Source organism: Telmatherina bonti (genome assembly GCF_933228915.1).
Source record: "Telmatherina bonti genome assembly, chromosome: 19".
Lineage (NCBI taxonomy): Eukaryota > Metazoa > Chordata > Actinopteri > Atheriniformes > Telmatherinidae > Telmatherina > Telmatherina bonti.
Window position 1 is genome coordinate 21,831,850 of NC_136617.1, and position 12,943 is coordinate 21,844,792.

Below are 12,943 nucleotides of genomic sequence, written 5' to 3' on the forward strand. Positions count from 1 at the left end.
CAAAAGAAATTATGCTCAAACAATGAATTTATTTGTGTACTTTTATTTTATTTGTGTAAGTTTTCATCATTTTAAAGCTTAACTATAAATATTTGGGGCCCTCTTAATGTAATTCTGCATCTGCCTTAAATCCTGTCTCTTCTCTGAGACTTCTGCAGCACATAAAAGTCAGTCTTTGCTGCCCCTCTTGCGATTTCTCTCTCCCTTTGCCTTGTTTGCTCTTGGTGTTCTTCTGCTGAATCAGCAATAATGCATGCTCAAGAGAACCATTGTGTTGATCTCCAGTAGCTAGCATATGGTGTTTTGGCATAATTAAAATGTAGTTGTCATGTTATGCTCAGTCCCAGGACACTGCAGGGTAGCAACAGCTTCAAGAATGTGCATAATAAAGAAGCACAGTGTCTTAAGGTCATAAAATTTTGTAGTCTTGCTTTTAAGTACACAGAAACACTCATAACTGTTTTTCTATTTTAACTTTTTTTCAGTTGTCCATCAGTCCATTATCAAAACTGCATTAAATTAAAAAAATAAATGGAAATTAAACTATTTTATTTTACAGGACAGGTTAAAAAAAAAAAGAAATTTAACCTCTGACACAAAAAACAAACCCAAGGACCTTACCTTGTTAAAATCTTCACTTGTGGCTCTCATCTCTTTCCAAGTCTTGTTGAGCAGCTGGATGCAGATGCAGAAGAACTCTTCAAAGGAGCGATCATGGGTGAAGAACATGGGGTGGAAGTCGTGGCAATTTTCACTGGCTGTGAACACAATTGAAGCAGAAGGTCACCTACAGCAGCTGCGCTCATTTTCTAATGTTTCTAAAGAAGCTGAGAAACACACACAAAGCCCACATTTCATACCCTTCAAGCCAGAAAATGTTTCACATTTCTTTTTGTTAGTTTAACTGTTGCAATAAGAGTTGATAAAATGTATGTATGCAGACAATCTTGTCCAACGCCATAGGTTGGAAAATGCACAAAATACATAAAAATGTCAGTGAAAAAACAAAACAAAACAATGCTTTTCCCACAGCTTTGACCTCTGCTGACAGATCAGCCATACTGAATTTTAAGGTAAATGTTTGTTGAGGAATATCAAGATGCTAAGTGTGCAATCCCAAATTGACCGCCTTTAAAGCTGAACCCTACTAGTAGGAGCCCGCAATTCCAAGTTAAAAGAAAGAGTAAACATCGGGGATGCAACATCTGCAGCCTGGCTCTGCGCATCCAACATACACCTCTACTTCTACAACTCACCAGTTGCCACACAATCATAAAATGAAATTCTTTTTTATAAGGACGCATGTTTACATTGAACTCCTTTGAATTAAGCTTAATATATCTATTCAGATCTCGTATTTACTGCACATTCACATACTGTATGTTCATACACTGGTCAAACAAAGGCAATTCATTTTCATACCACACACGCTTTGAGTAACCAAGTAATGGTGCTCGTAGCTTGAAGGGAAACTCAACAGATAAAGTCATCAACTGACTAATGCTAAAATGTTCTGTGTGAGACTACTTTATGTGTTTAGCATGACAAATGAAACAATAAGTCTTATGTATGATGAAGATCCACATTCCAAATCACTAGTTACACAATATAAAATATGACCAGTTATGAGGAGTAATCCAATAAAGACCTGTTTCCACATTACAGATATGGCAGGAGGTTGATGTCTTCCAAGCCTATTGCATAAAAAACAGTCTTTAAAATGAGACAGAGCTCTAATGAAGAAAGACTCTCATTGGAAAAATGTAGCTACTCATTGAATATAAAGAGGATGCCTTGCGATGTGATGAATTATGACCAGAAACCAGTTCCAACTGGATGAAGCCAAGAGTTTTTAACTTTCCAAAGCCAGAGGTGGTTTATTTTCTGTATTAGCAGAGCATTGCGCCATGTCAGTCTAAACATATGTGTGAGAATGAAAGGAAAGAGGAGCAGACTTGACTCATGAGTGCCCAAAACCGAAAAGGTATAATAACGAGGCTTGACATTCATTTGAACTGCATTAGTCTCCCACTCGTCTTGCTGAGATGAGTGGAGGCCCTGAGCCAAAGGTTGGTTCATTTAAAGAGTTTTAGAGGGAAGCCTGGGCACTGGCCCACCACAAACAGCCATGAAATTGGATGGAAGGGGTCATGTAGCAATTGAGACTTCACAGTGTAATGAGTGATGCCATCAGCCCACAGGCACAGCAACCTGGGCCTTGATATGGAGCAATGGATGGAAGATTAGAGGGGGGACAAGGTGGAGAATAGGGTGGGAATGGTGCCGGCAGTCAATCAGGAAACTAATGAAGGTGAGCCACAACAGATGCTGAATGCATGCTTATCCATCCAAGTTTCCCTCGTGGACAGAGAAAGAAAAATAAACAGGTAGGAGATGCAAAAAAAAAAAAAAAAAAAAAGCCATACATAAAAATCAGACAACCTTTTTTTTTTTCTTTTTTCTTTTTTTTATTCTGCCTGAACGGCAAAACTAGTTGGAAAGGTTAACGTTTGGACTGACCTCTTGGCTTATTAGGCTGTTTACTGATAGCACCAACACAGCCCTGAGGTGGCAAGGCAAAGGGAATTACATGTCAAGGTTCATTTGGGAAATACAGACAGCAAGGTATCTCAAGTGACTCTGCAGAAATCCCTCTTCCTTGAGGGTTTGCAGAGCACGCTGACTCGCAGACAGTTTTATTAAATCTCTGAAGGCTCAGCAGGACCTGAACCAGCGAGGCTGTGGAAAATAAGCAATAAGTTAAACTAAATTAACTGACATAATAAGAAGTAATAGAAACTAGAGACTAAGAATGATATAAAAGGCATCTGGTAAATATTAAACAAACTAAGAAGAAGTGGAACATGGAAAACTGCAAATCCATAGTATTTTATTAACAACTGTGCTGATGAATATGATTACACTGTAGTAGTAAATTATTAACTTTTTGCATATAAATGTTGGACCATAGCTGGCAGCAAAGATTGCAGATCAAAAAGGAGTGGAACCCTGTGTGGAACCCTGATTGGGAATAATCATCATTCAATCTTCCTCTCAGTGGTCGAGGTGAAATTAATTCTTATTACTTGTAAAATACACTGTCTATGTGCTGTGATGGTATTGATGGTAAAAAGGTTGGTAAAAAGAGTTATTAGTTGCATTTTAAAACCTTTATCATACATCTGTAACATGCAGCTGTATTTTGTCATTCCAAACCTGCTCATTTCAATAGAAATCATAACTCCAAAAGTAACACAATTATTCAAACAATTATTTCATAATATCTTTACTGCACTGTTGATATCTTTACTATCAACATTACCAGCAACATTACCATTATTGTTGTTAGGATGATAATTATTACTATATAGCTCCATGGGAAACATGTATTCTTTAAGGTGATATTGAGGTATATTATGAGAATTATTATCATTATTATCACTCTTGTTTTATTATAAGATGATGCAATGCCTTGTGGTTATTATCAATAATGAATGTGACCAAGGTATAATGACTGAAAATTTATGTAATTTACTGGGGTGGGATGAGGTAAGATTAAGCTTTTTTTTTTTTGCATCCATCTCCCTTTTTGTTTTTATTTTTAAACAACATGTCCCAATTAAAGCTACACAATATATTGTTAAAGCATCGCCATCGCAATTTGCTATAGTCACATGGCAGTGTAGAAAAGCAAATTAACTGCATCACCATGTTCATTTGTCCATGTACAACATGCAGATGTGGTTGGAGAGCCCGTTCATTTTTGTGTACAGCTACTCTAATACTTGCAGTCATACATTTACTCAGGACTTTGCGCAATAAAAGCAAGCAATAAAGATAGCAATACGAATAACTCAAAAAAATAAAAGACAAAAAGCATGATTGTAACATGCATAAAAGGATTCATGCAGGTCCACTGTCAACAGGATGGCAGGATTGCAGCATAGCTTTAGTGTTAATTAAGTCATCTGTTGAAAAATTCCTGTGTTTTTTCCATTTCACAAAATATATATCACGGTTTCAATCATGTCTCTAGACAGTACTGTATAGCATGTGAAGGGGAAAAATGGACAAATTAGTATTTGCTCTTCTAGCACTGCACATGCTTCCAGACAAACTGAAATGCCATAGCTGAATCATGCTCACTGCTGCATGAAAGCACTTTAAATTATCCACCTGAATGGAGATGGAAGTCTGTGAGTGCAAAGTCATGTTACCATGATTAGGTAACTATAGCCTAAATCAACCTTTTTTTCCTTTTCATTCCCATTTTCCAACCACAGCGATGCTCCAGCATTCTTCTGAAGCTGCCACTGAAGCTTTTGTAGAGTGCAATGATGAAGCAGAACAGTCTGCACAAGAACAACGTGTAATGCTGATCTGACTATTGAAGCTGAATATTCCTGACACAGATCATGGACATGACCTCAATAGCTTCTTTCCCACTGTAGGAACCATTTGACGTTCCTGTAACCTTTTCAGTTCTTTGGCGCATTCGGAACTTAGGGACCATGCCCCTGAGTTCCTATAACCATTTCAGCGCCTACTCAACTTCCGGGTCTTTCCTTAGTTCTGTAGGAACGCATCTGACGAAGCAGGCTGACGTAGGTGATAGCTACGCCCTCGCGCTGAGCGCCGCTACTTAATTTCCGCATCGTCAGACCCCGCCATTTTTAAAAACCACTGTTTACGGAAGCATGGAGAACGCAGCTGATAAGTGGACGGACGACGAAGTCAGAGCCCTGCTGGCCGTTTTTTCAGCCGAGGAAATCCAGAGGGGGTTCGAAAGCACACAAAGAACACGATGGCCTTGTCGCTCTCCATTTTTGCTCCTTTGTGGTGTTTTCCTCTTCGCGGTTTGTTTTGTTGCTGAGTGGCGCTAAAATAACACGCCACTGTCGCAGATGGTTGCGTCAGATCGGTAGCGATCGGGTCTCCGACTCATGTCCGAATGCAAAGTGACACGGTTCTCTGGCGAAGGACAGTTCTTAGAACGCTATTAGTTCTCAGAACGCAGTTCTTAGAACGTCTCTGTCCGAATGAGACTAGTATAAGGCTGACAGCCTTCATTTTGTCTGTGTGGCAACTGAGAACCTTTAGAAAACTTCCTTTAATATTTCATAATGTCATCACATTGAAGATGAATGAGCAATGCGCCGTCAGAGCCTCCTACAAAAACATAAGTGAGATTCGACAAAAATACAGAGAAGAAAAGCTATTGTCTTGAGGTGTGACACTATAATCTCTTTAAATTTAAACAATCAAAGCATCATCTATAATGTTTAAAAAGTTTCAAATGAATCTTAAATATGTGAAAATTACATTGACACAAAAGAAACCTTTTCTGATTCATTTCATTGTCACTACTACGTTAAAATCCATACTTAGCTAAAAAAAATAAAGAAATATTTTAAAGCTGCATCAGGCCATGAACACTGTGCCATGAACTACTGGGAGCATGTCAGAGAAGGATGGATGAACAGATATGGGTGCCGCAGATGCAAACATCCACACGAACTCTCCTTGTGGCTGAGTAACACAGCATGAAGCAACAGGGCAGATATGAATTCTAACTCAATTAAAGTCACAATATATGACTCTTTTTAGCTAAGCATATGGGTCTGCAGCAGAAAATCTGGGTGGATGGTAAACGGGTTCTAATGAGTTTTCTTTGTTCGTTATGCGTTTCATCCATCTGCACAGCCAGATGTTCACTGACTGTGCCACATAAAGTAGGTAACAGGACACTATGATGACTGATTTTAGTTATTTTCAACCATATGCTCATATGGGTCAGCAGAATGTGAGGTCTTCCGGCTGCAGAACAAGGCTTTATTCCTGTTTTTTAAACACAAATTACACATGGTGGTACAGATCATTGAGTTTGATGGAAAAATGTTACTCCTTTAGAAAAGACAAAGAAAAAAGGACATTATTTTTTGTTGACACAACCAAGTTGCACCCTTGACCATATCACTGCCCTCAAATCTAGCCTTTCTAAGTAAAGTAGCTGAATAGACCTGACTTAGGTTCTTGTTTAGATTCCTATTCCTACTAATTTCAGTATTTGACCCCAAATATAGTCAAAGTCATAACAAACTACTTTCACTGATATGCAACAGATGGCGCACTGCACTGTGGCCCCACAGATCCCTGATCTCGGCATAATGATGTCATCCTGGGATTACATGAAGCACAAGTCACAGAGGGCCAAAATCCACAGGACAAACTTGAAATAAAAAGTCAACAATCAAGTTAAGTACAAACACAAAAATTGAACATGAATCCTAAATTATTTTCATTCGTGCTTACAAAGAAATCTTTGACGGTCTTGTTGAACTAATTCAATTCAATTTAATTATGCTGTTGCATGTCTGACATGGTCAAACGGTCAAATCACATTTCAGTATGTATGGCTTTAAATTAACTGCAAAATTAATACTAATCTGATGTTGTAAGACATGTCAGGCGAGGAGCCAAAAGAGAAAATATCGTTGCTAGAAATTCACAGAGGCTTGTAATTAAAAGGCTGACACAAAGAGGCTTGTTTTGTTTTCTTGCTTGTGATTTCAACCTGTTCAGAATGATGCAACGGAGTAATAATCTCTGTCACCAGAGAGGACTTCACAGTCGCTGACTCCAGACTGAATTAAACACATCAGTGAAGTAATGTTCCGCAACATCACCCAATTTCATCATGTAGGTAAGCCCACCCTAAAGGCATAAACACAACCGGTTCATTCCCTCCCCTTTATCCCTTCTCTGGCTTTTAATGGGGTGAGGTCAGAGGTCACAGGGTGTCTCCTAAGTAAGTGAGCGATGAATGTTTTGTGTAAGAATACAAGTGTGAAACAGCTCTCATCCATTTACCTTAAAAATTCTGACAGCTCGATGACATCAGCTAATTACGCAACTGGTGACCACGCATAAAAGTCCTGGACGTGAAGGGTGACTAAGCATGTGTGTGCAGTTGTGTGGCTGGAGTGCCAATGTGCATGGGTGACAGGAAGACAGAGAGGCACATGTGGGCTGAATGCCACTCTGACATCTGTCAAGGTCCGCTGTGTACGTGCGGATGTGAGCGTGCACAAAGTGGGCGACACAACCATCAGAGTCACCTTGCAGCTATGCCACATGATGAATACATAGCAGAAAGTGCTATCCTCACTCTAATTACAATACCAGCATGCCCTCATGTCCAACTGTGACAAGAGGAGTGTGTTTTTCTACGTGCGTGTGTGTCCACTGAGCAGCGTCAGCACCATCTTTCCAGTCTAGTCAGTGTTTGTGAATATATAGAGGGTGCCAAGACAGCAGGTACAGAGAGATGCACGGCACAGCAGGCTGACTGTATGCTTCTCATGCTACGGCAAGCAACAGCACAGCATCACTAAACAGACACAAGCAATGAGCATTAGGTTTAACCCTGGTCCAAATTAGCACTTACAGAGTTCATCAAGGCAAAGCAATCTATTTAGTGCTCCTTCTTCTGACACGGCTGATGATCTAACAGGGAATAAATTACATTCTGCAGAGTATTTTCATTCATCTGCCACACTGAAATTTTCCGCATGTCAACACAGAACAATTCAAAAACAAACAAAAAAAAAGAAGCAATTTTTATTAAAATGAGGAGGACCTTCACAATCAGCTTTTCTCCACATATTTACTGGTCCAAAACATGAGCAGAAAACATCAGAATTACGTTGGGCTGGTGAGGTAGGCAGCGTTATGGCTCCCTGTCTGTGAACAACTCTTATTACAAAAGCCTTGTATTAGAATTTAGTTTATTAATAAAGCAGCTTTTATTGTAGGGTTGATGTGTAGCTTTCACATGTAACGCCTTTGGAGTTTTAAAGGATGGGTGCTTTGAAGTATGAAAAGCTAATGCTGAACATTTTATGAGATTTGCCCCACACCAGCAAGGCAGGCAAGCAGTGCTTGCTCTTCTAATCCGAGGATCTTTACCATGCAGCTATTGATAATTAAAAAAGGCAGCAAAGGATCAGTGGTCAAAGTCTCTGCTTTGGAGTACGAGATCAAAAAGATGCATTGCAAAAGATTTTTAAAATAGTTAAAATGAAATTTTTTGTATACTGTTAAATGATTTTTGACATTCACTGACTCGGTGAGTCTTTTCAGCAAAGAAGAGAACAGAGGTGAGGTAAAATACAAAAAAGTGAAAACATCCATTCACCCATGCTTTCTTGTTGCATAATTACACTATTTTAGTATTCAGAGTCCTGCACAATAGTCAAGATGGATTAGAGGACAGAGGAGGAAGGAATAACAGAGTAACAGATGGAGGTGCATGTAGGGAATACATCAGTGCTGTAGACTGAGACGAACATCAAACAAATTAAGCAGAATGTGCTTCGTACTCATCTGAGAAGAAAAATAAAGCTTGCACAGCTTGCATCAAATATGGGGCCTCTCCACTGTGTTGCATAGCGCGATAGAGGATTCTGTGAATATCTCAGATGGTGTGACTCATTCTTACGCAAACAAATGCACAGTCTAAGTCTGTCCAAATGCAGAGAGAGGTGTGATTAATCACCACCAAAAAGAGGAAATACTCAAGCTAACATCAACATATGTTCAAATGTTGTGCACAGAGGCACACACACAAAAATAGAGCCTAACGATTACAGTCATTCACTGATGTGTCACAAGTCATTTCGTCTCACACCATATTTCTTATAAAACCTATTGCAGAAGATGTTTACATTAATCTAGAAATACTACCATCCTCTAGTTTGTCCAGCAGAGTAGTTAAACCTAAGCAGTGTCTGCAGAACATGAAGCATCACAAAGTTCATAAACAGTGACCATGATGCTGTTCCATCTTATAAAGTCAGATATCATGAATGTACAAGAGCATTGTGAGACCTAGAGAGTGTAACACACTACAAAATTATACTTGGCGAACAACTGGACCTGATGGACTCGAGTGTGGAAACTTTCCAGTCAGACTACAAAAGTAGTTACCTTTCATTTATTCGTTTTAAATTCCATTGATTTGCACTGATTAGCACCATTAGTTTTTATTTCAAGTTATTAGCTTCAGGGTTGAAAAATAATTAAAACAATGTTGAGGGCTTGGGGTGTTTAGGGGGGGCATCAAGTATTATCTCATGCTGTGCTGTGCCAATGGAGCAGAAATGCCTTAACCCATGCGTGATTTTTATTGCTAAATGTCATCCTGGTGCTTTAATGCTAGTGAATGAGGTACTTAGTAGCTACAACCAACCATAGAAATTTCCCAGCTTGCTGTGTGTGACTGCAGGTAATATCAGCTAATAGATAATATTAAATATTCACATTGTCCTTGTTTATTTATGTTTGGTTCTTCAAGCTTAGATAACAGTGGTTTTAATTCATGCACTTTGTATCCACTGATGTAAAAACATCCATCACACAGTTTTAACACAGCATCAATAACAACTTTTAAATGAAAACTGGAAGCATTACGGATTGCAATCTATTAATTAAATATTCAAATATATAAATATAGAAAGCTGAGGTAAATAATTACAAGGAAAACATAAAAGCAAATGTTCATTATGAAATTGGTCAATTTTTTTTCTCTTTTTTGAGCAGTAAACATTTCCATCATGGTGAGAAAACTGCCAGTTTAATATCGAGCATTTCAGAGCAGAACTCATGAAATGCTTGTATAAAATACATCTCAGCTTGATCTCTCATGTCCTTATTACTTCATACTCGCTTTGACTTCTGAGATTAACTGATTTTCCCCCACAAACTTCATTTCTTTTAGATGTTTTTTTTTTGTTTTTTAAGACAGATCGATGCTTCTCTATTTGTTTCTAATTATTTATGTTGAGATGTTCCCCTGTGCCAACTAGAATGAGGCGCTTGGAGCTATACATGTTTTGTTCTTTTCCAATGTCATCTGGTTTTATCCCTGATAACCCTTGTCTACCAGTAAAGTCTTAGAAAATTAAACAGTCTCTGGAAAGTTTTAAAGTACCTTCCAGCAGCTCCAAGTACGAAAATATGGAAAAACAGACCAGCAGCAGTGTTACAAGCTGGGTTTTTGTTTTCACCCAGTACTCCATTTCAGTTCATCATAGAACTTGTTTTGTTGAATTAAGAGGGTCTGGAAAATCCAAGGACGTACAAAATGTGACAATTCTTAAGGGGGGGTGCAATCTGTCATGTTTGTGCACTTCCATTTAAAAATGCTGTGAGGGCCTGAAGCTACAGGATAAAAGACAGTGAAGAATGCTCTCTGCTTCTAACACAAGATCGCTGGTGACAACGGTGAAGTTGGTGCATTTGCATTACCCTTAGAACTGCGCAAAAACTAAATATCACAATAAAAAGTGCTAATAGGAACACCTACATTTTGAAAAAGAAAAAAAAAAAAGTCTAAAATATTGCTAAAAAGTTTTTATGAAGTGGTTTTTGCAGATGTTTCGATTTAGAAATATATCATTAAATTGTAATGGAAACACTTTTTTTGCATTTATGTGTCCCCGAGCGTGACGTGGGGGATCATGATCAGTACATTTCCGCTTCACGAGTTTTGGAAAAGGAAAATTAGGTGGGGAAAAAAAAGCTTCAAAAAGCAGCAGCAAATTTTCTGCATCACATAGAAAACCCCCCAAATAACGCGACGTGGCTACCCTGCATAAGCCGCAATACTTGTAAAATCTTGTTCATCTCACGAGATTTCTACTTGAGGCTTATGTGCTGAACACTGTTCAATGGAAATATCTACATTTTGAAAAAGGTCTCAAATATTGCTAAATAGTTTTTATGCTCTCCTGAGGTGGTTTTTATCTGCAAATCACAATTGTTGTTTGTTGAAACTTCCAAATGTTGCTTCTATTTTGCAAAAAAAAAATTATGGAAATGCAGCAACTGGTGACTGGAAAATAGAGGCTCTTACCAACAACTTACCAGGATGCTTAGAATTCTGTGCTTCAGACTTCGACATAACTTTCTTGGCTCGCCATCATCCACTGTGCTCATGATTCATCCAGGGAGGTTTTCCACAGGGATTCACAACTCTACCCTCTATGAATTTATTTAACGAAGGATCAGCTTCAGATCTAATGCTTAACTGGCATGTTAAAGACTTATTTTTCCCCAAAAAGTGTCACATAAATAAAGCTTATTACTATCAAACCTGTCTTCGTTGTCAACAAAAAGATGTTTCAGAGACTGAAAAAAATCTGCTTTCTAGCAACATTCAATTAAAAATATCAGATTAGTTTCACATTTTGTTCAGTAATAATAAAACTAAATAATAAAACTTAGCCTTTTTGATGTCACAATGTTTGACAGTTTATCTTTAGTATCGATGTATGACTGCTAGCCCAGACATGGCGTGCCATTTTAAAAACAGGTCCACTCATGTTTGTACTTTGCATGTCTTTGGTGCATTAAAACCACATCTCACACTTAAGACCAGTCCAAACACCATTTCAGTCTTACACTGTGGCATTTCTTGAGGGCTCTATATGTGTGCACGTGTGGGTGATTTCACTTCCATTTTCACTGGACCACAGCGAGCAATTCAGTAGTATAATTACAGCAGCAGTTGTCAATGTAATGAGTTTGGATGACTGAGTCACCTGTTTTGTTCGGACTGCACATGCACGCACCTACGACGAGGAGGTACGGGCTGAGTCACCCTCAATTAGACGTACCAGCGCCTTACTGTTGCTGGATTATTGGGTAAGATATTTTGATGTGTGAATGCACATCATCAGCTGTCGGAGAAAGGTACTGAGGTTTATGCACTCCAGGCAGAGCTGAGAGAGCCGTAAACAGACTTGAAACTGCTTTACTGGTTGGGCTTTAAGCCAGAGATAACCTCATTATACTCTCTTGTGCCATAAAACGACAGTTCAAACAGAATTATAAAGCTCTTCTCCCAGGATATACAGAGCTTTAGATTTTCTTATGAAATTTATCAGGCTTAAACAACATATAATAGGATACTATTATCTCTTAGAGAGACCAGAAACAAAGTGAAAATAGATAAAGGACAGAGAAAATAAGTGCTGGTAGACATCTTTAGCAATTCCTATTTCTGGATAAGCCTTTATATATATAATGGAAAATATTTTGAAAAAAACTAAAATTTAATAACACTAGACATCTGCCCCATGCACTGAGAGGATCCGAGGGCTCTCTATTTGTACCCTTAATAAGAATCTCTACTTAAAATCAATACCCTTACTGATCAACATCATTCTAAAAAAAAAAAAAAAAAAAAAAAAAAAAATATATATATGGAAGTGTGTCCTCAAGGGCATGCATCCATATGGCATGAGGGATGCCATTAAATAGTTTGGTGCATATTAAAATGGTGTGTATCATGTGTTATGGGCCCCAACCCAGTTGGAAAGCAAAAGGAGATTTGGATTGACATGTTAGAGAGACCTCATCAAAAGACTACATGAGGGAATATCTTTGAGAGGAAGGGTTTTCCACCAATCCAGTACAGCTCCAGAGGCTTTTTTGATTAAATGGCAACACACAGTTGCAGTACTCAGGCATTTAAACATGGGACAAACAATATTCTTTAATGCCTCAAACAATATTCTGCACGCAGGAAATGTGATGAAAAAAACATTCAAGAACTCAGGGAAAAAAATTACGCTCACTCCGAAGCTGATATTTACTGTGGATCTGTCCGTGGTGCTGAACATTTCACTCGTCCTGACCTTTTCTGATGGAAGGAAATTGGAAACATCAGGACATCATCTGACTCATTTTGTCAGCTCAGACCCGCATGTGCCTTCATGTGTGTGACTATGTGTGTGTTCCTGTCCCTACCTGCCGTACCTCATCAACCCGTTCTCCATCATAGCAACGAGGTGGCATACTGTGAATCACCAAACAAGACCATTACTCACCATGCCTGGCCCTTTCTAAATAACTTCATAAATATTCCATGGGCCGGCTT

At 38.6% G+C, this 12,943-nt stretch overlaps 1 protein-coding gene across 1 annotated transcript in view; it reads right to left on the bottom strand.

The window, feature by feature from the left end:
• Nucleotides 1-12,943, bottom strand: part of elmo1 (engulfment and cell motility 1 (ced-12 homolog, C. elegans)) — a 72,093-nt gene that overhangs the window by 26,082 nt on the left and 33,068 nt on the right. Inside the window, exon 16 of the mRNA XM_079258825.1 lies at nucleotides 622-758. Coding sequence (XP_079114951.1) covers nucleotides 622-758 — 137 coding nt within the window. The remainder of the gene's footprint in view (nucleotides 1-621; nucleotides 759-12,943) is intronic.